We start from the raw sequence: 27,815 nt of genomic DNA, 5'->3' as shown, positions 1-27,815 counted from the left end.
GCAAGGCTTGAATCACAGATGAGACTGGATTGCCCTGGACTGATGTTTTTATAATCAAAGGTGGCCAGAAAGCTATGGAACTTACCTAAGAAGGGCAACCAGTCTTTTTCTTTATTCATAACTGAAGGTTGATGGTTTCATTGTCGGCCTTTCCTTACATTCTACCCGCTACCTTGCTCAGTAAGAGTCACAGTGGGAGACGGGGCATGGCTGGCATCCTCACTCACAGCCATATGATGATTGAATATTTTTTACTCTGTTATTAAAAGAATGACTTAGATTATTACTAAGAAATGAGAAATGTATATGTATGTTATTTTATTTGATGTTATCCCTATTTTCATGTTGTTTTGCATAAAATATGTTAGTGTGAATTGTCATAGTGCATCTAATAAGCCCTTTGCCCTCAAAGTATGCAAAATTGAACAACTGTACAATCTACCACAGGCACACTCAGGAATGATACTTGGAAAGTGCATGATGGTTGCCTGAGAAGGAATTACTTAAGAGGACAGAGCATGGGTGGGAGTTCAAGACCCCAATGTGGAGACTCCAGTACAAAATATGTGTTTTCCAAACCTCCGATTTAAAGTGTGGGATTTATTTTATAGTAAATACCATCACTGACACTAGTTATCTATAAACTAAGGTGGAACAAATAAAGAAATTTATGGAGATAATGAGAGCCAGATTTCACGCAGTCAGAGAAGGAAGTTACAGATAAGCAAAGGAAAGATGCCAGAATGAACCCTCTGGCAATTGGAATAGGAGTATCAGTATGAACTCAGTTATTGTAAGATAGATAGATACATAGATGCATAAATAGATATATAGATACGTAGATACATCAGTAGATATATAGACATAGATACGTAGATAGATACATGGATACAAGGGTGGATACATATATACAGCTCTATGGTTACATAAGATACGTAGATACATCAGTAGATATATAGACATAGATACATAGATAGATACATGGATACAAGGGTGGATACATATATACAGCTCTATGGTTACATAAGATACAAACATAGTAAGTAGATACTAAATATAGATATGTGTGTATACAAGGGCTCATATACATACATATATTTCCTAGGTCTTTCCTCTGGGCGAGGCTAGAAGCAGTGACATGCCAGTAACATCAAGAAAACCCAGTCCTAAAATTTTCGTTTCTAAAAACCATTCTCCAATAAAACAAATCAATATTCTTTGGAGAAATGACTGATTCTAGAGTTGAGGCAGGTAAAACACAAGATGAGACTTAAGTATAATCCTGGATGGGATTCTGAAACAGAAAAAAAGACATTCTTGCAAAATCCGGGGAATTCCTAAGCAGTTCTGCATTTTGGTTCAAAGTATTTGACCAAGGTTAATTTTTTGGTTTTGATCAATGTCCTATGGTTATGTAAGATACTAACATAAGAAAAAGCTGGGTCAAGGGTGTACAGGAACTCTCTGTACTATCTTTGCAACTATTATGTACATTTAAAATTATTTCAAAATAAAGAGGTTTTTTTTTTTTAAACAGGCTAAGAATTTTCTATGGTAAACTCTAATAACACTATATAGAGACATAAATTGGCTGCTCTGTTGCCCTGTTCAACGACTCATATGTTTGTGAAGCTTTATACCATAGATATGTTGTATAGAATTTATAGTCAGTTACGATTTTTCTTTTAATCTTATAAAGTTGGAAGCATAGACTTCATCAAGAACAAAATGGTTTTTTATGGTTTTGTTTCTGATAGAAAATCTGATGTGGCTTGTCATTTCTCTTCATCTTAGTGATATAATTCATCTGAAATTGGAAGTCATTTGTGCTGGTTCATATGGCTGATTGCACGTTGTAAAGAGCCTAAGGAAAGGGTAACCAAGTGATGAGAAATACCACAAATCGGTCACTTCAGCCTGTTTGTGGGACACCCTTGATGCTGCCTTTTTTTGTTCTTCATCTCATCACCATTGTGTTATCCTTGTCTCTTGTGTAAAAATATACAGTGAGGCATGGGGCCACAGAGAGTCCCGCCCTTAATTAAAAATTGTCAGCTTAGTAGGGGAGAGATACACAGAATTAAGGAGTTATAGTGCAAAGCCCTGAGCACTAGGGTCGAAGACCCAGGGAGCCTGGGGGAAGACGTGCCTAACTCAGGTTGGAGCCAGGTCGAGAAGATATGTCTAAAAATAATGAATCAAATTTTATTAGGAAAGTGGGAAAATGCATTCCATATAAAAGAAATAGCAGGTGCAAAATTGCAGAAGTAGGGGCTTCCCTGGTGGCGCAGTGGTTGAGAGTCCGCCTGCCAATGCAGGGGACACGGGTTTGTGCCCCGGTCCGGGAAGATCCCACATGCCGCGGAGCGGCTGGGCCCGTGAGCCATGGCCGCTGAGCCTGCGCGTCCAGAGCCTGTGCTCCGCAACGGGAGAGGCCACAGCAGTGAGAGGCCTGCATACCGCAAAAAAAAAAAAAAATTACAGAAGTAAAAACCCATCTATTGCTTAAAAATGCTGTTTTGGTGAAACGGTATACAGCAGTGTTGAGAAGCTGAAGTTCTGGAATCTGAAAGATGGTGGTCAAATCCCAGCGCTTACCACTTCTAGCTGCGCGACCCCGAGCAGCAGATTTGAGCTCCTTGGACCTCAGTTTCCTCATCTATGACAATGGAGCTAATTATGGTACCTACATCAGGGGGCTATTTTGAGGATTAAATAGTGTTAGAAAATGAGGCAATGAGCAAAGCGTTCAGCAGAGTATCTGCACGCGCTTACTACTTCAAGTACCAATTGTTATTCTGAGAAATTATCCTAGAAGAGATGGTTTTTGAAGGAAGTATTGTAATTAACCAAGTGTGGAAGGAAAGTGTGTTGCAGGCAGGGGGACGGTATGTTCAAAGGCACAAATGGTACTCTGTGGGAGGGACTCACAAACCAATATTGTTAGAGTATAAAGGGCAAGGCATGAGGGGATACTTTAAGCCACGCTGAGCAGAATTTATTCTACACGTAATTGACCATCCTTGAATTACTTTAAGGCCCAGGAACAAGGTGGTGTTTCTTTCTTAGGTGTTCTTTAAGGTAGATTTAAAGGGACAGGACTACAATGGAAACCCAGTTGGGAGGGTTTCAGGAGTGATAGTGAGTCCAAGTGCCACTGGACTCAGCAGCCTGGGACCACTGAGGTGGTGGGAGAGACCTGGGGCCCGAGAGGGAGTGGACGAGGGGAAGTTAGTGCTGAGGAGTTGCGTACACGGTAAGCAAGCTTCAAGAAGCAAGTTTGAAAAGGGAGGGAGAATAGGATAGGACACAAGGTGAGGAGAAATGTTTGCCTTTCTCTATTTTCAATTTTTAAACCAAGAATCTTGAGAAAATAATTCAATCAACGTAGCGAAGGGGAAGAAATTGGAGCGAGTGGGAAAGGGTGAGGCAGGCCCAGGCTAGAGGGAGGAGGGGTCGGCAGCGCGCATGCGGCATGCTCTCCGTTTAGCCCCCTCACTGAGATGAGACCATTTTCACGTCGAGCCAGCAGTTGCTGTGGCTCAGTGATAGCTTTGGTTTTTATAGCACATTTCCCTTGAGTAATTCAAATTACAGGCAATACCCCATCTCTCTTAAATATCTGGCATTTATATAAAAGAGTGAAGATCCTCATTTTTCATTTGAGAACATTGAAATCCAAAGCAGTTAAGGGATTATAAAATGGAACAAAAATTTAAATCTACATCTTCTTACTTTTTTACTGATGCATTATGCTATCTCCTGTGTTTTCTAACGCAAAACAAGGAGGACAATTATGTGAGTGCACAAAAGTGTATATTCTGAATTCCCTTTGGTCTGGGCTTTTTTTTTTTTCTATTACTTACTGAATATTCATCTCATAACAAGAACCAAACATCTAGTTTACATGGAACTCTAATATAATTTCATTTGAATTGGAGCAAAAAATGCATTTTTTATCGTAATAAAAATGTTTCAGGCTTCCCTGGTGGCGCAGTGGTTGACAGTCCACCTGCCAATGCAGGGGACAAGGGTTCATGCCCCGGTCCGGGAAGATCCCACATGCCGCGGCACGGCTGGGCCCGTGAGCCATGCGCGTCCGGAGCCTGTGCTCCACAAAAGGAGAGGCCACAGCAGTGAGAGGCCCGCGTACCACAAAAAAAAAAAAAAAAAAAAGTTTCTATGACTCAGTAAATTCCCTAATGGAAACAACTGTGTCTCGGCTGAATAACGCAAGACAGATCACGATGTAAAATAGAGGTGTTTGGACCTAGAGGAAAAAACATGCAAAAGCAAACTGTATTCGTTACTACTATCTCAAGGAAACCATTCATTCCATTAGTGGGATTTTAAGGGACAATAGTGTAAAGAAAAACAACTGTTCAACATCATTTGGTATTCTGGTTTTTTAATAGTTTTCTTTCTTTTACTGTCTTGTTAACATTTTCTGCTAGCTTAGGGTTGTTGCAGATAGTACCTACATTACTGCCCAAAGAACCTTCTGCAGGACATTGAAAGCCTGTAAGGTCTTAGGTTCAGTGTTGTAACAAGAGCATGAAAGTGAACATTGCCTGTACAGCTTAGGGATGTCATAAGATGGTGTAAATGCATCTGTGCTGCTGGCCTCCCAAACCAGGAGGCAAAGAACAGCCACTTAATTCCCAGCTCCTCCAAGAACATCACCTCTCCCCACTTTCTTTGGGGTCAGGCTGTAAGGGGGAATGAGTAACAGCTCTGAATTTCTTGAGAGAGGTGGAAGAGGAAATGCCACTGATCAGCTGAAGTTATGAAATTACCTTGAACACTTTGGGGTGCCAGCTGTCACAAATAAATGTAGCTTTTATGGCCCAGATGCGAACCAAGAAATGAGCCCTCCAATTTATATCCAGAAAACTCCAATTTGAAGTTGGAAGGTACAGGGTTTATTGAAGATTTTTGTAAAAGAAGGAAAAAACAGTGACTTAAACACTTTTTTTCTCCTTTTTGGCCCTATTGCCCTGACCCTGACCCTAACTAACAGCCTGACACTGACCCTAACTAATGACCTGACGACTTCAACACTTTTTAAAGGAAACATTTTTAAAGTACACAGTATTGCTGTCTCACATGCAATTATGTAGCTAAGGGACATTTGCACAAAGGAAAAAGGAAAGGTTCTCCCCTCCAAGAAACTCTTTATTGGATTCAATAGGCTAGTAAGAAGTATCCCTTATACATATTTGTATGTCAAGGTTTTATAGTAACATAGAGATATTAATAAAAACCAGCATGTTTGATCATTACTCCAGATAGGTCATCTGCAGCTCGGGTTGTAGAATCACAGGTGCAAAATAGCAAGAGAAACTTCCTTGAAAAATAGTAGTTTATGCTTTAGAAAGAGTCTCCATTCTGAATTACTGAGTCATGTACAGATCTAGAAAAACCAGCAAAAGCCATTATGTAAAGAAGCAAAGATATGGGACTTCCCTGGTGGCACAGTGGTTAAGAATCTGCCCACCAATGCAGGGGACACGGGTTAGATCCCTGGTCCAGGAAGATCCCACATGCCACGGAGCAACTAAGCCCGTGCGCCACAACTACTGAGCCTGCGTACCACAACTACTGAAGCACACGCGCCTAGAGCCTGTGCTCCACAACTAGAGAAGCCACTGCGGTGAGAAGCCCACACACGGCAACGAAGAGTAGCCCCCGCACACAGCAACGAAGACCAAACGCAGACAAAAAAAATAAAAACAAAAAAACAAAAGAAGCAAAGAGAATTCAGCCTTAATTGACTCAGATAACACTGAGGAACTCCCTTCTCCAGGTTAAACGGAATGTGGTCCTTTTTCATATGTGGAGGAGTCAAAAACCACTCTTCAGTTACATTAACCCACAGATCTCTGCACATTTTCCAAGCCAGAATGGACTAGATTTTCAAATGAGAATCTTTTCCAAGTCTGAATGCTTTTTAAATTGTTTTCTTTTAGAAAATCACACCAAAAATTACCAAAAAAATTTATTTAAGGTAATCCTTCAATTATTTGTTGCAGTATTCAGAACGGAACTGAAACTGAATAATGCTTGAATATTTTAACAGCAGAAAGCCCAGGCTGAAATATGGCAGATTTAAGCAATGAGGCAGAACGGGGTGTGTGTCGTGCAGACCAATTACTCCCAACTCTCTTGAGAAGCACAAGTAAAGGAAAAGCCTTTCAGCCACCCAATGTGTAATGATATCTCAGCAAGACAGATGCTGAGCCATAGAATAGCACTGAGCTGAGATGATTTATATTTTTTAAAGCTCAAGGTTTGAAATTTTTTCCTTTGATTCTAATTTCCTTTTTGCAAATTTTTTTTTTAAACCATGTGAGTCAGTTGCAAAGCTATCATCTGATCTATATGCTACAGCCAGACTTCACGCTCAGTTGAAGCCTCCTCCTTCCTTCGGACTGTTCTTTACATTAGGTTTTTCAGTAAAGACAATAAAATCTTGGGATTCTCTGTGCTACTTTTCTTCCGTTCAAGAATCATAACCTTTGAAATAATTTTTAAGTGGAAATTTACGATTACAATTACTATATGTTAGTAGGTCAGCTTTTGTGATACAGTATAATGATCTTAAATTATTATCCAGTATATCCAATATAATCCATGTTATTCCCTCACTTGCATCAAAGTAAATTTAATCTTGGAAAATCTGTGCTTACATGCAGAAGGGGAAAGAATTTGGATAAAAGCTAGAATACCATTTTATCACATATTAAAGAAACTTTATAGTGGCTTCAAAATACCATGAAGTACTTCCGTTTATCCTGGCTTCCTGATCCCCTTCCACCGCTCAGCCCCTCGACACACACACACTCTCTAATCCCATCTTGCGCTTTCTTCTTTTCTTCTCTTTTTGTAGCTCAGTCATGATCATGGGCTGGGGAAGAAGCAATGGTGAAGGTTATGGAGGTTAATAGCAGTGAAGTAAGAATTAAATGATTGTGCTCAAATGCATCATCTGCCCTTAAAAAAAGAAGAAAACTTTTTACTAAACTATAATATACTTATAGAAAGAGGCATTTTGCTGAATTTTTACAAACTGAACCCCCCCCCCCAGTGCCCAGATCAAGAAATATTGACTGTACCTTAGAAGCCCCTCCCCGTACACCTGTCCAGTCATCATGCTTCCCCCTCACCCCAGGGTAAACGCTCTCCTGGGACCAAGCAGATAGACTAGTGCTGCCTGTATATATAAATGGAATATATATAAATGATATATGGAATCATTCAGTCCGTACTCTTGTTTTGTCTGGCTTCCTTTACTCACTGTTCTATTGGGAAATTCACCCAAGTTTTGTGCTTGGATGTTGTTCGTTGACTCAGATGTTTCAGTGGACCACAATTTGCTCTTCCAGTCAGGGGCTGATGGGCACTTGAAGAGTTTAAGTTTGGGACTCTTGCAGGTGGCACTGCTGTGGGCTTGGGAGGGTGTAGTTGTGCTGGGCGTGCACACATGTCCAGGAGGTATACACCCAGGAGAGGATTTGCCCAGCTGATGAGTGTGTGTATGTTCATCCCTCATTGATGCTGCTTATCTGGGAACAACCGGAAGAGCACTGGTGTTCGGAAGGAGGCCCCTTCCCTCGGGTAGAAGATGCGTGTCAGTGCCTCAGCAGTGAAAGTGGACATATCTGCCATTCCAGCAGCCACTCACCTTTCTCTATTTTAATTACCCCATTTGGCATATTTACGGGGCAGCAATGCCTGATAGTCAAGAGGATGGCTTGCAGGATCCTGAAGAACCTTCTGAGCCATCGAAAGAGCTTCTCACCTGCTCTTTGCAGTTTTAAGGTGCAATGATCAACTCATGCTTAGTTCAGACCCATTTAGTCACAGTTATTATATTTCTACTCTCTAAAAGGTGCGATAAAAGTAAATTAGAAGTGGAATCTTGCCCTTAAGGAGCTTACAAGCTTTGGGGAGTATAACTCTAATACAAGTTAGAATGAGATGAGTTCCATTTTAAAAACATATAGGCATGGGGATTATTTTTTAATACTGGTAACCTACACCTGTTAAACATTATGTTCTAGGATAGTTGATTAAATGTTACAAAATATTACGTGTAAACTTATTCTAAACATTCATCTGTTCATCAGTGGCAGACATACGTTCAGGTTAAATGTCACAGAGTATAATTTTATTCTATTCTGTGAATCTAGGGACACCGATATTTCACACCAACAAATTTATTCAACTGGGAAAGATATTTTCTGCTTGTCTCTCCATCCATTAGAATATACCTAAAATCCTTTCTTTTATTTCCCAGTTATCTGCTGGAGAGTTTAGTTCTGCCATCTGATCTAATTACTTATTACACAAATATTTGTTTAACTTACTTTGTGTCAAATATTCTGACAGGCCCCGGATATGGAATAGTGAAAAATTCCCACACGATCCCTGTGCTCCAAGAGTTTACAGTCTCAGGAAGAACAGATATAGAGTTTCAAGTCATACAATATAAGTTCAAATAATGCTCCATGTAGTGGGTTTCATAGTGTCCCCCCAAAATCGATGTCTACCAGAAACCTCAGAATGGGACCTTATTTGGAAATTAGATTTTTGCAGATGTCATCAGTTAAGATCATATTGCTTTAGGGCAAGCCCTAATTTCAATGATTGGTGTCTTTGTAAGAGAAAGGAGAGGGAGATTCAGATAGAGAAACACACAGGGAAGAGGGCTAAGCAATGACAGAGACCAAGGAACAACAAAGACTGCTGAGAAGCTGGGAAGAGTGAAGGAAGGATTTTTTCCCTAGCGCTTTCAGAGAGAATGTGGCGTTGCTGGTACCCTGATTTAGCACTTCTGGCCTCTAGAACACCAAGAGAATCCATTTTTGTGTTTTAAGCTACTGATCTTATAATGATTTGTTAACAACAGTCCTAGGAACCTAGTACAGTGAGTGTTAGGTTGAACCATAAGAAATTGCCCATTTTGACTGCTTTGACCTACACGAACATGGCGACTTCATTTGGTCCAACCCAATATGCTGTGAGCTTGTGAGAGGAAGACCTTGTTGATGAGAGGAAGCTTCTCAGAGGGATTTCTGGTGGAACTGAAATCAGAAAAGCAAGTGGAAGTTCATGAAGAACAAGAGAGAAAGGGGAGGAGAGGAGCTCCCAGCAGAGGGACCAGGGCAACGAAGGCTCTGGGGCAGAGACCTGGACACTTGCGAAGAGCTGAAAGAGGCGGGCATGACTGGAACATGGTGTGGGCACAGGGCCAGGTGAGGCTGGACAGGTAGGGACAGGTAGGAACAGGTAACACAGAATTGGGTGTTAAAACCTAAAGGTTGATGGTTTTGTTCAGGAGCAGTGGACCCCCACTGAAGGGTTTAAGCCAAAAAGTGAGAAGATTACTCTGACCCAGATGCAGGATAGATTTGAGGAGCCAAACCAGATGACGAGACGGTGGGAGGGAGGGCATGAGCCAGGGGATGTCTCTGACCAGGGAAGCACGGTGGGGATCCAGAGAATGGGCTACGTGAGCAGTTTTTAGGAAAGAGCTCCGTGTTTTTGTTTTGATGGCATTGTCCTGATCAATATACCATCTGCCCTTGTGTCTCTTTGAAGACATTTAATTCTCAAAATATACATACCAGTCCCGGCAGGCCTACAGCCCCAGTGTTGACTCATATAATCATGTGTAGCAATTTCACTGCCCAAGAAGTCTCTGGAAGGAGAAGCGGCACCTCCTTCTTTTTTTTTCTAATTTCTCTCTTTGCTACTCACCTTGTGTTCACATCACTTTGTTTATATCTCAGCTAGAATAGCTATTACATTTTATTGTCATTATCTGTTTATATAACTATCCATTATAATGTGGGTTCCGTGAGGGCAAATACTGTGCCTCAGTTATTTTTATATCCCCAGAACCTAGCACAGAACCTGCTAAGTCCTGGCCTGTGGGATTTGATTTATAAGTGACTGCATCGGTGTATCAATAAATGAGTCAGCAGACACATGAATTAAATACTTCGTTTATGCTCTGTCTTCTCAGCCTGTCTTTGGCCCTTTATAATTGCCTTTCTCTTTGGTCTGACAGCATATTAACTGCTTTTTTTTCCCCCTGTGTGCTCTCCTTACCACTACAAATATTTTTCTACTAGTTGTGGCAATAAACTTTTGGAAAAGAAGTATCTTCCTCATGAATCTCTTTATATGTGGAGCCATTTTTCTAATTGCCTGCATCTCCTGGAAATGCTCACAGTTTTTGTTCTGTGCCTTTGGGAGCTAATTCTTTAGCACTGTTGTCATCGTAACCATCAAATTATTAAGAATGCACCGTGGTCAGTGTTCCTGTCAGGGGGAGAGGGGAGGAAGGTGGTGAACAATGGTGGCCCCTTCCCTAAATGAGATACCACCAAAGACAGAAAGTCAAAGATGACTCACAAAGCTATATAAGATATACAAATGGCTAAGGTAAATGTTCATATTATATAAAACCAAAATGGAAGAACAGTTTCTGTAGTGGAGTAAGAAAAAAAGGCAAGTTTCCTGAACTAGGAATCAGGATGTAGAATCTCACTGTGGGCTCACAACCAGTTGGACAACTGAGCCATATATTGTATTGAACTTGGGATGTTCCCCCAAAATGCTCGTGTTCTCTCTGGCCATTTTGAATATCCCCACATGGTAGGAGGGAAGAGCTGCCACCTCTCTTCTCATTATAAAAGCTTCCTTGGCCTCTCATGCTCACCTTTCCACAAATCCAGGACAGATTGTCATTATAAAGTAAAAGCATAAGAAATAGAGACACAGATGTAGAGAACAAATGTATGGATACCGGGTGGGAGGGAAGAGGGGGGATGAATTGGGAGATTGGGGTTGACATGTATACACTACAATGTGTAAAATAGATAACTAATGAGAACAGACTGTATAGCACAGGGAACTCTACTCAATGCTCTATGGTGATCTAAATGGGAAGGAAATCCGAAAAAGAGGAGATATATGTTTACGTGTAACTGATTCACTTTGCTGTACAGCAGAAACTAACACAGTGTTGTAAAACAGCTATACTCCAATAAAAATTAATTTAACAAAATAAAGTAAAAGCATCTACCCCCTTGTCATGATATTTAGGGGATATTTTGTCATACTGTAATAGAAATGCGTTGACCAGTCCCAAGAATAACAAATATTTAAAGTTTTGTTTTTAATTAAAATAACATTGGTTATTTTAATATTTTAAAATATTATTTTAATAAAATAAGCTAATGTACTTTATGCCTCAAGTAAGTCTTTAAAGATATATATTATCTCTATAAATTGCAGCTTTCTGATAACTAACGAGGTAATCATGGAACTAATGCTATGGAAATATCTTTAATATGTTTTCTCATAATATATGCTAATATATGTTAATTTTAAGTAATTTGAGCAAACCAGAGAAAACTAATTTCATAATTCTGCTTCTTTACCCCTAGAAATAACCACTATTACCAGTTGGAATATATCCTTCCAGATTTGTTATATATAAATGATGAGGTCTCATAATATGTACTCTTTTATATTATCTACTTTTTAAGGACACATATACACACACACAGATTATAAGATTTATAAGATTTAAGATTTATAGATCTATGTCATCCATTATAAGAGCTTCATAGAGTCTTTTTGCATGAATGTACCATAATTTATTTTGCCAGTCCTTACTGGGGATAAGTGTTTAGTTTATTAGTTTATTTCTAATTTTTTTAATATTACTGACAGAGTAGCATTGAACTGCCATGTACTTTTTTTTTTTTTAAGATTTTTTTTATGTGGACCATTTTTAAAGTCTTTATTGAATTTGTTACAATATTGCTTTTGTTTTATGTTTTGGTTTTTTGGCCACAAGACATGTGGGATCTTAGCTCCCTGACCAAGGATTGAACCCATACCGCCTGCTTTGGAAGGCAAAGTCTTAACCACTGGACTGCCAGTGAAGTCCCTGCCATGTATTTATGTCTTTGCCCGTTTGTTCAAATATTTCCTTAAGATAAAGTCTCAAAAATGATATTGCTGGATCAAAGTAGACATATCTTTAACATTTTAAAACATATTATCACATTGCCTTCTGAAAAAGTTGTACCATTTTATATCAACAAAAATTCCCATTTCCCCATAACCTCACATTTTTTAACTTTTGATAGTCTGATATGCAAAAGTAATAATTTTATTTGTGTGTTTATAGTACCTATAAGTATTTGTGTTTGAGCATCTTTTCATTAATTTTGAAGCAGTTGTATAATTTTGTGAATTTGTCTTTTCCAAAATTAGTTTGTGAACACTTTTTATAAATCAAGAAATATATATCCAACATTTTTCAAAAAAAAAAAAAAGCATATACCCCATAGGGGGTAAGAAGCTGGTACCTTTTGAAACGTGCTTCCATAACCCCACAAAGAAAGACTGACTGAACTAAAGTAATCTTTGACCTCTTAGCTCAGCATTTGTGATGTAAAGCCTCAGCTTCTGTGAAACCTAAACTGTAAAAATATAAAAACAAACTTATAGAAATAAATAAACAAACAAATAAATAATAAAACCATTTGCTTGTCAATTCCCAGATATTTCATGGCACGTAATTGAATAATTCCCAAGCATCTTTACAACTACATAGAGAACTCTGTCTTTATGTACCAAATGTGTTGTTTCTCTTTGAGCTATTCTTTCATGAATCTGCTAGGCTAAATGATCAATTTCTTTGACATTTTCCCCCTTTCAAATATCACCACTTAGGATTTTCATTTCTTTTTTCATTCTTTTGATTTCTAATTCTAACACACATATTTATAAAACACTTTGGTGTTTAAATATGTTAGTGATAATAAGTCAGTCAATGATAAAAAAAATTATGTTTCGTATGGAAAGGGGATTATGTTTGGGAATAAAATAACATACATTTTTCTTCTAATTGTTTTTTTCTGGTTTAGTTTTTTGTTTAGTTTTCTTTTTGTTTTCCCTGTGCTCAGACTTTGAACACTCAGAGTAAGGCAGGAGACCAAGATATACTTGGTAGGGCTTTACTGCCATCTACCGTTCCTTCATGTAATAACTCATTGTTCCTTTGATTCAAAAATTCTGATAGACTGTGACTTACATTACTAAAGATTCCCCCCTTCTTTCTATTCTTTTCTTTAGTTAAAGCAAAGTGAAGCAAACGCAGACACCAAAGAAAAGCTCCCTTTGCGACTTCGAATCTTTGAAAAATTTCCAAACAGACCGCAAATGGTGAAAATCTCAAAGCTTCCTTCAGATTTTACAGTTCCTAAAATCAGGTATTAAAGTATTTCTTTAATTGTATATCTCAAATACACTGTAAAACATTCATCTTCAATCTGATTCAGCCCTTTCAAACTCATGTGGGTGTGGTGTCTTTCTATTTTTAAGTTATTATCCATACTGGTACTCTGTCTTCCTCTGTTTTAAAACCGTTGACCCCTTTAAGCAATACATCCAGAGCAGAGTCAAGTGTGTTAGCCTGGGCAAGACGGCTGCTGACCGCTGCTTCGCCCTGAGATGGCCCCTCGGGGGTTTGACTTCACAGGTAACTGGCACAGGTGGTCCAGCTTACAAAGATGCACGTAGACATTGGCCTCTGACCCTCAACCATGTCAGGATAAAAGGAAATGGAGAAACTGCCACTGGCCAGGTGTCCAGACTGCTGTGACAGCGTTTGTTTAGAATGCCATGTCTGGGTGCAATATAATTTGTCTTCCATTTTTTAGAAGAAGAACCATGGCGTTTTGCACTCATACTAATATGATTTTCTACCACTTTGCCCTCAAGTTAAACAATTGCACTGAAGATGCTTCAAAACGCTTATTTTTAATAATTAAAGGAAATTCTTCCAGTTATAGCTCAAAAATTACAAGTAGAACCAGAATAATATCAAAAATGACATTTTTTATGTAACTAGTTTTAAAACAATTCTATGGGGAGGTTATAAAAGCATGAGACTGGATGTGGTGCCATAATATTTAAAATTCAAATCAAAATATATTTGCAATTCTGATTAAAAAAATTTTTTTAATGTGAAAAATATGACATATATAAAAGAGCCGTAAATTAGATTCAAGATTAGTGATTATTGAAAAGATGTTATCTGAATTCTCCCCATGCCTTAAAGATCAGATGAAGTAAGTTTCTTTTGAGTTATTTTGAGTCTTTAAATGTAAAATTATCTCTAAAAAGATTCTTATGATAAATGAAAGTTCAGAGAGATGAACTAATTCCTCCAAGTCTTAGAGGGGAAAAAAAGTATCTTATTACCACAATAGGAGTTAAAAGATACCATTAATTACTGAATATTGTTGCTTAAAAGTAATTTCAGGGACGTGAGTTTTTTAAAACAGGAATAACTGAAGATTCAGGAATTTTTCTCTGAATTCACCATTTTGCAAATTATATGTGTAGTTAAATCTAAACACCTCTTGGTGTGACATGTCCTATTTTCTGTGAACTTTTGCCACTGCTTTATCTTAGCTCGGGCAAATCCATCATTGCAAAATGCCATCCCTTGCTCCATTCCATTAATAATGCTTGACATAATGTGTACTTCTTTTGCAAAGGGAAAGTTTCATGAAGCAGTTTATTGATCGCCAGCAACAGGACACCTGCTGCCTCTTACGAAGCCTTCCATCTACCTCTTCCTCATCCTGTGATCACTCCAAACGGTCTGCGATTGAGGACAAGTACATTGACCAAAAAGTAAGAATCACTGTCTCAAATAACCAGATTTTTCTTCAGCCTGTGTGTTAGAGAAAAGAACCAAGTAACTGGGTGGGGTCCTGAAATCTAATGTCTCAGGAGAATAATGAAAAAAATAATTTTAGTGGTTGGAGAAATTACTAAACCTAACATTTGTAAATTTGTTAATTTAAAATTTGCATTTCTACAGGTTAGCTTTTGAGCCCTGCCATGTGGCAGCCCGGTGACTTCCAATAGATCAAAAGCCTCCCCAAACCTGCATTTTCTCAAGTACAGAAGGAAGGGCTCTGAGCTCTCAAGTTCAGCCCAGGTTTAATGGTGGCCTGTACATTACTTTCTGCAGGAGACCTTACTTATTCCAGTTATTATGCAAGGGAGACTAACCAGAGCCAAGTTTCTCTAAAATTAGTCCAAATAACTGTCATTTATTGAGTTTACTAAGGCCTGTGGCAGGAATTATCTCTAGGCACATTATCTTATTCATGTTCTGATTTACCTATGTCTTTATCATTTGAAAAGTAGATAGGGAATTTTTATCCCCCAGATTCTACAGTTAGAAAATGAAAGATCAATAGCAGAGTTTGTGAAAGAGATTACACATTAGAGTTTGTTTGCAAAAGCATCTAATTCACTTGCGAGTATTTCTCTTTGAAAGTCCTAGTTTCTATTTTAATCCTTTAAATTGTTGCCACCTTTTTTCTATGGCTTATCATCAAATACATATTTCTCTATTATCATGTGAAAATAAAATAGCAGCTCCTTCATGCTCCAAGATTCTGTTTCTCCCCATTCTCCAAAAATTACCCTTGCAAAGGACCTTTACTTATTCCTCTCCTCCTCCTTTTCTCCCATCTCCTCCCCAAATGAAATGAACTTCTGCCCTTTATCACTCCCTGATTCCTTGTTTCTCTGCTGTAGTTGAGTGATTTTCTTCTCAATTATGATGATAATGATTTCCTTTATAGTGTGTCTCTTCTCACTCAAGAATTTTCATTTATTTCTTTTCTTTCTGTTTTCTACAGATGTTATTCCTCTGTTTTAGAGATTCCAAGATTGTAGATGACAAGTCTGATGCCAATGTCATTTTTTTTTTCCATGTGAAAGTAATTCGGTTTTTCTTTGGTAGTTGGTTGGTTTTCTGGTTTCTCTTGGGAAGCTTGTAAGACTTTCTACATCTCCTTGGAGTGCAAAAACTTTACCAGGATATACTTTGTATGTCTTTTATCATCAGAACTGCCCAAACTGGGGAGTCTTTTCAGTTTGCCAACTAAGAATATAAGAAATTTTCATTTATTATTTGTTCAATTATTACTTTTCCATCTGCTTCTTTTTTCCCCCTACTTTTCTCTTATGATTGTTATCTCTCTTTTTCTTCTGTGTTTTGAAATATTTGTTCTGCTTAATCTTTCAGGCCACTAATTTGATTTCAACTGAGATCATCCTTTGCTTTTAAAGTTTGAGTGAAACAATCATGAAATGTGTGTGGAGAGGGGCACACGCACGCAATACTGTTACCTCTCCTTAAAGACGTTCAGAAGACTGTACTCTTCTAAAAGAATTGTCACTAGACTTGTCATGTCCCTTCCCCATAGTTGTGTTTGTGCAATACTGTGCACAAGGCATAGAAGCAAAAAGTTTCTATGTTAGTGGATAAGCAAGTGGGAGGATAATGGCCTGGTTTCAGACAATCATTCTGAAATTGCATTTTACACATGAGAACACAGATGGCTTATTTTCTAAATTTATTTCAAAGGCAGAACTTTAAGCCAGAGGGTGTGCAGTGAAGCCCCAGTCTGGGCTCAGGTTGCACCCAGCCCTCTCCAGGAAGAGTGCCAAGAGTCGATATCATGGATGCCCAACATGGCAAATCCACAACTTGCTTTTTTAAATCCCGAGTAACGATATCCCACTGGAAATACAAAATTAAAATCTTAGTCTGTGAAATTTAATTTTCTCTCTACAAGGGAAAAGATGATGTCTCTTACATTTCCTGAACAGAATATTTTGAAATTGGTGAGAAAAAATAAATAAAAAGGTTCTTAGCAGGTGAGTGGGATGGGGGGTGTGTCTAAGGGGACTTTTCATCCTTCTGTGTTTGTGGCTTCTTTTTATATTCTCATTTAACAGTTATTTCTAACTAACTGAAAGTAATATAACAATTATAGCTTTATTCTGTTATCTTACACTTGTCTCTCTCATAATCCCCTAAAATATAATGAACTAGCAAAGACATTGATCCTGGGGGCGGGATCCAAGTCCCTCAGCTCTAAAGAGACTAGAACTTCTTGGAGACTGTGGGCCGTCCCCCATCTATAAAGTCAGTTGATTCAAACACACAATACATGGTCTTATACAAGGACAGTGATCGGCCATGGTTAAGTTGCCCTTCATCCCCTGTCAGGCTCATTGGCCATATGTAGATAAACCACAGTTAGAACAATATTGTTTATCTTTTTACAGCCTTCAGCATCTGGAAAGGGGCACATAGGGAACATAGTTTCTCTTCATCTCAGCAGAAGCTACCCTGTTGGGGCAGCAGCAAAAAAGACTTACCATGCTGCCACCCATTCTTAAAGCTTTGACTTTTCTCAGGCTGCTAGGAAAGTAGACTTAACAGTTCCTTTCACCATCCCGTTTCCAGCTTGAGCTCCTGGCGTTCTTTATAAATACTAATGATCTGTCATCCTTGAGGGCTTTGGGCCAGGGAAACCCAAAACAGAGAATTCCACTCAATGAATTTCAGTGGTAAGGATTTAAGGGAAGTAGGAATCGAGGAGAAAGCAGTCTGGTATCTGTATTTTTAAATACGGCAAGCCTTTTTCATTTTTCTTAAGAAACCCCAAAGCCACTTAAAAGCAAAAATACACAAACACACGAGAAAAATCCTGAACAGAGACCACACCACCGTTAGCTCCCCTGATAAAGTATTTTTCGGGAAGCACTTGCAAATTTCTATTACATCCCAGTTGCCTTTGGAAATACGAGTCATTATCAAGTGGACAGCAAGGTCCTTCACTCTGCGTGAAGAAACTCTCCTGGCCCCCTGCAAACAGAGGCTGTTTTCCCCAAAGAGTAGTAAGAAATCAAAAGAAAAAGAGAGGCTGGCTTTTGGTGATTCTAATAATGTGAACAAAGGAGCAATAAAATAAAAGTTTTCTCTTAACGACTACCTGTCAGGAAGAAACTTCTGACACCCTCTATACTTGAGGGACTCACTTTTCTCTTGCCAAGGAAAACACTGAGTCCTCAGGAACCTGGACATCACAAGTTAAGGGGAAAACCTGACAACAAAAGCCAGGAGGGGTGGAGGTGGAGCTGTTTGATTAAGCAACGTGGAAACACAAAAGCACATGTTAGGCAAGATTTTCTCAAGTAATTACCCTGGCTTTGAACAACTGTAAGGAATTCCCATGGCAACCTCACTTTGCAAAGACCATGTTTTTAAAAATAGCCCTGTCTGATTACCTTTATCACATAGTTTAAAATACCTGTCCTTCTCTGTAAGCAATGAGCAAACAAAACTGTAACATCTTTAAAGCGTTGTGTGGTTTGCTCAGATCCTAAAGGAAAAAGACAGCAAACAGTGTGGTCCCTCTTTTCCCTTGGGGTGTCCTTCCAAACCCCACAGAAAAGGCATTCCCAAGTGCCAGTTCCCACATCTCTTTCCCTTTCCACTCCCTTACACCCCCGTGGGCATCTTCAAGGGGTCCCCTTTCCTCCTGATTAAAGGATAAACCTGCAGATCTTCCGAGGAGTCTTACTAGTTTCCAAGCAGAAGGGAATCGGGCAGTGGTTTTCTACTCATTTTTTCCCTCTGTATTATTGGAATTAAACCCTCAATTCCTTAAGTAGAGTGCTTGCATGAACTGAGATGTGAACTTGGCTTTCCAGTAACCCTGTTAATAAAAGCAACTCACTCTGTCCTCAAGTGAATCATCTCATCAACGTCAAGGTTTCCACTGTGGTTGGATCTAAGGACTCTCTCTGTCTCTGACAGACCTCCCTGGTCTTTCTGCCCTGCTGTCTTGGCTGGGGAGCCACTTCTGGGGTCAGAATCTGCCGTGTCTGGGGAACATGAGGGCCCATCACAGAGTCACACCAGCATGAGACAGATGGAGAGATGAGGGCTGTCCCAGTCACCCCCTTGTATCCCTGCACTTCTCAGAACCGTAATCAGAACCCATATGATAAAGAACAGTGAGGATTTATTTCTCCAACAATAGAGCAATGTCTGCTCTCTCTCTTACCTGTCTCTTTTCTGCCAAACACATAGAAAGTTCCATAGTAAGCCTTCATAATTAATAGCTAACACGTGTACAAAATGAGGAGGAAAACAAAAAAGTAATTACTGTGTTTTGTTTACCCTTTACATTTCCATAAGTCTTCAACAGTCACTCAGTCATTCAACAAACATTTATGGAACACCTGTTATTCGTCTGGCACTCTTCTGGGCTATGGGAATTCAACAATGAGTGAGATGTGAACTATGTCCTTTAGAATCTTTTAGTCTAATGGGGAGAAACACGTGTGAATGGATGAAAGTAAAAACTATTACAGGAGCATGAGACAGAACCCCCTATGTCCTTCCTGCAGAAGAAGGAAGACTGAGCCATAGAGGACAAATTGCTCCAAGCAGGGAGGGAAGCATGTGGAAAATATGGACAGCATGATCTCCTTAATGTAACTGATTGTGAGAAGCAGAATAGAATAGTCATTAAGACCAGTAATACTGATTACATGATGTAGGTTCCAATCCTCATTTATAAACAGAGATAATTCTTATTTTTAAGGTTTGTTGTGAGAATTAAATAATATATGTTAAATGCTTAGCATCGCACCTGGCATAGCATATGATATGTGCCTATCAAACCAGATAAGAAAAGTTACTTTAGGAACTTACCTGACTGTCCAGTGGTTACGACTCGATGCTTTCACTGCCTGGGCCCAGGGTCAATCGCTGGTTTGGAAACGAAGATCCTGCAAGCTACACGGCACAGCCAATAAAAAAAAGAAAAAAAAAGTTACTTTAATTAAACCATGCCATGAAGTCAGATTCAGCAAATAGACATATTCATCAATCAAGAAAAATTACTTTTACTTAAATTAGCCTTCAGATGTGACAGTCTAGTTGAGCACAATATGTTAGTTACTGATTTATTTTCCTTACTGTCCATGAGCCTGATTTTTTTTTAGTCTGATTTTTGATGATATTTCAGTTGCAACCCCCGTGCCTACCTAGTGTCTTAGCCTCAAGAAGTAAATTAGGGCTTCCCTGGTGGCGCAGTGGTTGAGTCCGCCTGCCGATGCAGGGGACACGGGTTCATGCCCCGGTCCGGGAAGATCCCACATACCGCGGAGCGGCTGGGCCCGTGAGCCATGGCCGCTGAGCCTGCGCGTCCAGAGCCTGTGCTCCGCAACGGGAGAGGCCACAACAGTGAGAGGCCCGCGTACCGCAAAAAAAAAAAAAAAAAAAAAGTAAAGAAGTAAATTAAATTGTTCTGGAAAGGTTTACTGTTCACAAAACCTTGCTGATTGCCGTACAGCATTTTATAATTTTCTTTGTAATCATAGAGTATTTGATGGTTTGTTCTAGTAACTCCACGTGTAGCAAGTTGCTCAGCTTGATCTATAATTTCCAGGATGAACGTTAACTCACTTTAAAAAAAAGAGAATAGCCTGTTTTCATCTTTTGGGCTTTTACTCTTCTGAAAGAAATTTCTAAAATAATAGCTTAGCATCTCTGCAGTGCCATTCAAGACACGTCTCTAGGAGAAGAGTGGCAGATTACATGTTACTACCACTAACCAGAAGCTGTATTGCAAAGATACAAAGTAGTGTGGTCCCAGGGAGGGAAGAAGTGTGTCCATCAAACCCAGTATGAAAACCCTACCACTTCTCTCTTTAGTATACAAATGCTTTAGTAGATAATTGATTGCCCACTTATTCACAGTAATAATGGAGATGCATCATTTAAATGACAACTTTTTTTTCATTTTTATTGATCTTTGCAGTACGTTTGTGAGCTCAAATTAAAATATGGCTGCATTTATGTGCACAGTCTTCATTTGACAGTCATTTCTAGAGGACTTTTATATGCAGTGTGCTGGGTTATGGGTTAAAAACACATTTTGCTGCTTTCAACTAACACGAGAATAGGAATTCCCTATCAATGATTGTTTTTTCAGAATATTTAATTGTGTGATCACTTTTAGTTTGGAATTATATGTAATTTGTTTGCATTCCTTAGGTGCACATTTATTGGGAGTCAAAAGTAAATCAGTCTAGGATTAAGCATCTTTTATACATAATATAGAAGGCTTTTGATCAAGTGTTTTTGGTACAGTCTCCAAAACAGGTCTGGGAGAGCTGAGGTTGCAGCTAAACCTATCTTTGAAATTTACATTTTGCTCTACTTTTTAAACATGCTTCCCCTTTGAGTATAGTCGTACTTATAAATTGTATTTTCCATTAAGTCTCAATGTGTTATAGTTGATGCTTCTGCTGGCATTCTTGTTCTTTGGATCTGAAGTTCAAATACAGTTTAATTGTAATTGGAGACCAGTAGCTGCTCCTTGTACTATCAGAGTGCCATGGATTTTAAATTCACAAACAACTGCTTGGTTAAAAGCATCTGTCATTTTCTCCCAGAATCATAAATCCACTCATCTTTTTTTAATCTCTGCAGATTTTCAGTCTTTGTCTTTCTGTTTATATGAACTATAACCACGAAGTCATTTTGTTTTTTACTTATATAATCTAAATCTCCCTAGCATGTATTATATTTTATTACCAGTTAGCACTATATATACACATATCTAATTTTTTTCTATAATTGAAGATAATGTTTTCCCCTCGTGCTTTGCCTCATCAGTTATTATCCTTGTTTAGCTGAGATATAAGTTGTTGGAGATTTGACCAACTCTGCAATGACAAGCATTAGTGACTAAAGCACAGTCATAAAATTCAAGTGCCAAAAAGCCAAGCCAATGAAGTTTCCAATCATTTAGTTTCTAGTTTTACAAGACTGTCCTATATCTCAAGTTAATAGAGGCATTTCAAAATAAGCAGTCCTCCTTTGTAAGTTTTACCTGCTTCACATCTGTTATTTTAAGGATTCACTTCATAAGAAAAAAAAAAGGTAGAACACAGAGCTATCTTTTAATATTAAGAAATTTATTCATTCTTTCAATATATTTCAGAATTGAACTATGCACATTGCTAGACTAGAGGAAAATATAGTGGACAAGGAATACACCATCCTTATAATATGGAGTTTATGATCTAGTGGAATTCACAGAAAGACAAAAAGATGTTTCACACACAGAGCAGGGACTGACATGTATGGGGTGCCCTGGACCCCAAAGGAAGAGTAAAGATTTGGGAGGTTTGTGTGTGTGTGTGCACATGTCTGCATATGTGCTTGTACACGTACATCTTTATATATATTTTTAACTTTCCTGCCTGGTATTTTCTCAGGATTCAGAATTTATGATGTTGAAATAACTTAAGATCAGAAATCTTGACCCATCATCTAAAACTCCCTTTTTACAAAAGTCATATTCTAAGACATATTTCAAACCTTCCTAACACACCTTCCTAATACAATGGTATTCACCTTTATATACATTGTAATAGGACTATTTTAATCTTGCTGCCACCAACACTAATCACGTTTTTAAAATTCTTTCTTTCTAAGCATAATGTCAATTCTGCAAAAAGTTTATTTTATGGAAACATCTTGCCATGCACAGGATCTGTCGTATGCACTTTGGGATTAATTTTCAGTTCACAGGTGCATGAAAAATTCAAATACAGATAAATGAGGTACCACCTTCAACGTGTGTAATTTTAAGTAATTGCTCAGTTCCAATTACTGTGTTTTATGTGGGAGACTTATTCAATAAAGTGGCTCGTTATAATAATTACACTATACCTTTCCAGCAGAAATGACATTCATCAAGCCTTGTTCACTGGACCATGATTTGGGGCTTAATGGTCATATGTTTTTATGAATTCTCTCCCACTTAATATCAATCTATTAATATTTTTAAAGTGAGAAAAGAAAAATAAGGCCTCTCAAACTTTTTCCCACTTAGCAACAGAAATGTACTGTTAACAACTCCAAATCAGAAAAGTTAGCTGAATATTTATAATGTTTGTGGTTTTCTTTCTCAAATAAATATTAATGGCTTCATTTTGAAGATCACTAGAGTGAAAGATGGTTCTTTAGATCTAAGCATGGAGCATCCCAAAAGAATCTAATATTCCCTGATAGGTTTGTGGTTACTCCCAGGTGATTGAATAAATTGAATTATTGTTCTGGTTAACTAAAAGTTGTGATGGATCCCTGATTTTAAGGATTCAGTAAATGTAAAATATAAATCCTATAAACCATCCTGGCTCTAATGGGTTAGAAAGGTCATTGATCTCTTTTCATGCTTCAGCATTGTTATTCCGAAAATCAGTTATGGATATATAGAACAAAGAAAAAAATTGGCTAGTTTAGATTTTGTATTAGGAGTTGAGAGAAGTAAGAGCATGTTATATGTGCAAACCAAATCTTCCAAGTCAAGCAGACAATGTTTTATTACAGTATAGCTTGGAAAATTCTTTTCTTTATACTTCTTCTTTTTAATACTGCTTTTAAAAATACTTTTAAAATACTGTGACATTTTACATAGACATCATGATGTAGTGAAAAGCTGTACAATCCAGAACTCTAATCATAATTCTGCAATTTATTATCTGGGTAGCCTTAGACAGCCTAATTTCTATGAACCTCAGATTTCCCATCTGTAAAAAAGAGATAATAATACTACCTATGAAGATTAATTTGAAGATATGTAATATGTAATATAGTACCTCAACACATGATCAAACAGCCGAGGAAATGAATAAGGATTTAGAGGATTTGAAATACACAGTTTACCAGTTTCATGTTATGGCCATTTATACAATTCTTCATTCAATGACTAAAGAATATACATTCTGATTCAAGAACACATGAATGATTTATAGAACATGACCACTTAATACACCACAAAGGAATTCTGAATATAAACCAACATAAAATTAGAAACCAAATAACAACCACAAAAATCACCTACACATTTAAAAATTTTAAAACCACTTCCAAATAACTGAAGGAGTATAGAAGACACCACAATGGAAATAAAAAGTATCTAGAACTGAAAAATAATGAACATAATATATATCAAACTTATGAGAAGTAGCTAAAGGCATTTTTAGAGGAAAAATCATAGCCTTGAATGCATATTTAATAAAGGAATAAATGTTGACATTAATCTTCCAAGTATTCAACTCAGGTAATTAGAAAAATATCAACCAACAAAACACTGAAACAGCAGGAAGAAAGAGATAATAAAGATAAAAGCAGATTTTTTTCTCTGAATTAAACATTTTGCAAATTACATTTGTAATTAAATCTAAATACCTTTTGGTGTGACATGTCTTATTTTCTGTGAACTTTTATCACTGCTTTATCTTAGCTTGGGCAAATGCATCACTGCAAAATGCCATCCCTTGCTCCATTTCATTAATAATGCTTAACGTATGTGTACTTCTTTTGCAAAGGGAAGGTTTTATGAAGCAGTTTATTGATCGCCAGCAACAGGACACTTGCTACCTCTTAGGAAGCCCATCATAGGGGCTCTATCCTCATGACCTCATCTGAACCTAATTGCCTTCCAAAGGCTCCTCTCCTAATATCATCACACTGGGGTTAGGGCTTCAACATATGAATTTTGGGGGGACACAAACATTCAGTCAATAACACACAGCACTGTAGGGAAGAAGCCAAGGTTAGTTGCAGGGCATCACATGTTTCTGGGAACAGGCAAACACCCTCTTCCCTCTACACTAAAGAAAAATATCCAGGGGACTTCCCTGGCGGTCCAGTGGTTAAGACTCCACGCTGCCAATGCAGGGGGCCCAGGTTCGATCCCTGGTCAGGGAACTAAGATCCCACATACCGCATCTAAGCCGTGTGCCACAACTAGAGAAGCCTGCAGCCAAAAATAAATTAATTAATTAAAGAAACAAAAACATCCAGGAGTGGAATCAAAAATAACAAGAGTGATAAAGGAAAGAGCAGATCCAGATAAAATTGGTAGTGTCAGGGGGGAGTGAAAGCAGAGCCAGGAAATCCCAGAAAGAAAGCTGCCACATTTGATCCCTGTATTCTAACAGAAGAGGAAGCTCTGAAGTTAGGAGAGAAATATTGGAAATGCAGGAAAACAAATTTTGCATGAAAATGAGCAACTGAAAACCATCAAAGTCAAGTTCCCTACAAAAGTTACAAGAAAAAGAGAATCAGGGAGGGAATGCTGTCCTATAGACAGGTAAAGAATCAAGCATGTATCTTGCCTTCTCCTTATGAATTGAACTACTGAGTAACCAAATAATACATGTGGGGAGGTGCCTCATTATAAAAGTAATCCAACTAATAAATGAAAAAAAATGACAGTTTTACAAACTGGGTAAATCAGTCATCTAAGCAACGAATATCAATACTGTTAACATCACAAAAAGAGGGACAACCAGACATGATGCACATTCAGATCAAACCTGAGTGTGATGAAACTCAGAATCCAGTTGCCAATTTGCAGAAAGTACAGAGGACAGAAGAACATGGTGAACTATACCATGAATGTACACTTAGCAAAACCAGGCTCCAGGAAGCTATGGGTCAAATGGCCCAGGATCTTCAACTGTAAAGGGGAAAAAAAGAGGAACCTGTAGATTAAAACACCTAAAGGCAGTGCCAGAAAATTGGCTCGACCCGTCCATTGCTATGCCCTTCAGCTCCAATGTATTCAACCACAGATAACTCTATGCAAAATGATTTGAAGTTCCAGGGTCTTGAATTCCATGTTCAAGTGCACAATTCTGGGACAATCTTGTAAATTAAAATTTTAAGACTTAAAAAAATCACTTATGTTTTGTTTGAACATTTAAATTTAATGTCTTTGTTTTTGATTATTAATTCAGTCACAGAACAGTTATCTTGTGGAGCTGAATGTATCAGGTTTGCAAATATAAAATCACCCAAAGAAAGAGGTTTTTCAACTAATCTTTTATTTTTTTCAATTCAAATGCTATGTAAATATGTCACCCATACCCTTCTTTTTAAGTCCTGCATTTCTGATAGGTTTATATCCAGAATGAACAGTTACACCTTTCATAAGCTGTAATTCCTTAAGTGCTTTGATCATTATTTCAGGTCCTGTCAGTATCTTCTGGAGCCATAAGAGGGCACTGCAGAGCAGTGTAGCTGGTGCTGTCGGCTGAAAGAACTGCGCGAAGCTTTACTAAAGAAATAGGAGAACTAGTCAGTCACTACAGGCCTTCTTTATTTACCAGCAGAAAGAACAGTTTCTAAATACATATCAAAGTTATCAAATACAGGTAGGTAGGTAGATAGATTAGGTAGATAGATAGCTATAGATATCTCCTTTCTTCTTTCAAGAATATTCCAAACCTGAATTGAAGTTATTCTATTACGGTGTTTATTCTTCTACCTATTCTGTTGTTAGTTACAAAAGAAGCTTTCAAGGACTCCTTGGTACAGATTAATAGCGTATTCTGTTTTACCTGGTTCAAGTTTAGGACAAAGGAGATTTGGAAGCCCTTTAGAAACCATGTGCAGTGCAAGAAGTAATTTGGAAACAATACAACACATGTTGTCCCCAGTGTCCACAAAGGTTTTTCCCAACGTGAAGAACACTGTTTTAAGTGTCAGCTGCCCAATTACAGGGGCAGAAGCCGGGTGATTGAGTTCAGACCATCTCCTTACACTAGGGGAAAGACAGCTAAGGCCTGTCTTTGTCCTTTGAAGATGAAGCAAGTGTAGGATCCACAGTTCTCTCCTGAAACTTGCCTTCCCGGGGCCTCTGTAGCCTGGGCCCTTTCATAACTGGTGAGCACTTTCAGCTGAGTCTTCTATCTCCAAAGTGACTCTAAACAATGTTCCTCAGGAGATGGCCTGTCACCTCGGGGAGGTTCAATCAACACACAAAGTCACTCGTCAGCAGAGGAGAGAAGATGTAAGAAAGTTTCATGATTCGATCATGGTAAACAGCCTTTTGTGTGTTACCCTGAAAATATAATTTCAAAAAGAAAAAAATGACTTCCATTCTAGTTTCCTTATCTACACATTAATTTATTCTCCCAAGAGTTGTAGTGAGTAATGAAACCAGCTCAGTTTTTCATTATTGGAAACAAAAGAGTGTACCACCTCTCCTCACGTGAGGGAAATTGCCAGTGTGTGCAGTGATCCTTCCCTTCATTACAGATTTGCTGTGAAATAGGAAAGTTCTCTTGCTAGTGAGGATGCTATGTAGGTTGCCAGCTGTGGTGTGATGACCAGCACTTTCCCAGCTCTGGCAGTATGGCCACATGGGTTCACATAGCATTCATTTATAGGTTTGTTTGCAGATTGGGGCTCTGTGACTTTGTACCTCAAGTTACCTATCTCTTGTTCAAGAGAAACTGGATGGTCTATTTTTTCTGAATACAGAGTTATTCTGTCTCCTGCTTGATTTTCCTCCCTCAACTTTGTTTGAAAGTGTTTCCTCCATTCTCCTTGCTTAAAGGACCGCCTAGCTCAGCACTTGCACAGGTAGTTTGCACCAAGTTAATCTGCCCTGTGCACATTTCCAGCTTTAGTCCTTCACCCACTGCTTCCTTTGCTTGTAGAAATCTTAACTATCCTTCAAGGCCCAATACGACTTCTTCAATCAAATCTTTGCTAACTATTTGAGACACACCTAGTTCTCCCCGACCCAGAGCCCTGCAGCCCCCCTTATCTTTTCTATGGTGCATAGCACCTAGCATTTTACTAGCTACTGTACCCTGCTTTTTACTGATAATCTCATGACTCTCCAATAGTCACTAAAATCATACTAAGTGCTCAGGAAATCTAGTCTAATCTATTGATCAAAATGAATGGGACATTGTCTAAGTACCTGAGGTCTGCAGCTACACTTCCTAGTTATTGAATCTTCCCAGGCTGGTGTTGTTTCTCTTCTTTCTCTGCCCTTTTCCTGCCCACCCTGGATCCCTGT

At 38.4% G+C, this 27,815-nt stretch overlaps 1 protein-coding gene across 2 annotated transcripts in view; it reads left to right on the top strand.

Annotated features, from left to right (window-relative positions):
* Nucleotides 1–27,815, top strand: part of NALCN (sodium leak channel, non-selective) — a 277,231-nt gene that overhangs the window by 184,931 nt on the left and 64,485 nt on the right. For both annotated transcript variants that reach the window (XM_065895809.1, XM_065895808.1), the window contains 2 exons: nt 13,162–13,298; nt 14,592–14,730. In XM_065895809.1, the coding sequence (XP_065751881.1) occupies nt 13,162–13,298; nt 14,592–14,730 (276 nt within the window). The remainder of the gene's footprint in view (nt 1–13,161; nt 13,299–14,591; nt 14,731–27,815) is intronic.

The sequence above is a fragment of the Phocoena phocoena genome, chromosome 18 (genome assembly GCF_963924675.1).
Source record: "Phocoena phocoena chromosome 18, mPhoPho1.1, whole genome shotgun sequence".
NCBI classification, from domain to species: Eukaryota; Metazoa; Chordata; class Mammalia; order Artiodactyla; family Phocoenidae; genus Phocoena; species Phocoena phocoena.
This window is presented reverse-complemented; position numbering and strand designations above follow the sequence as displayed.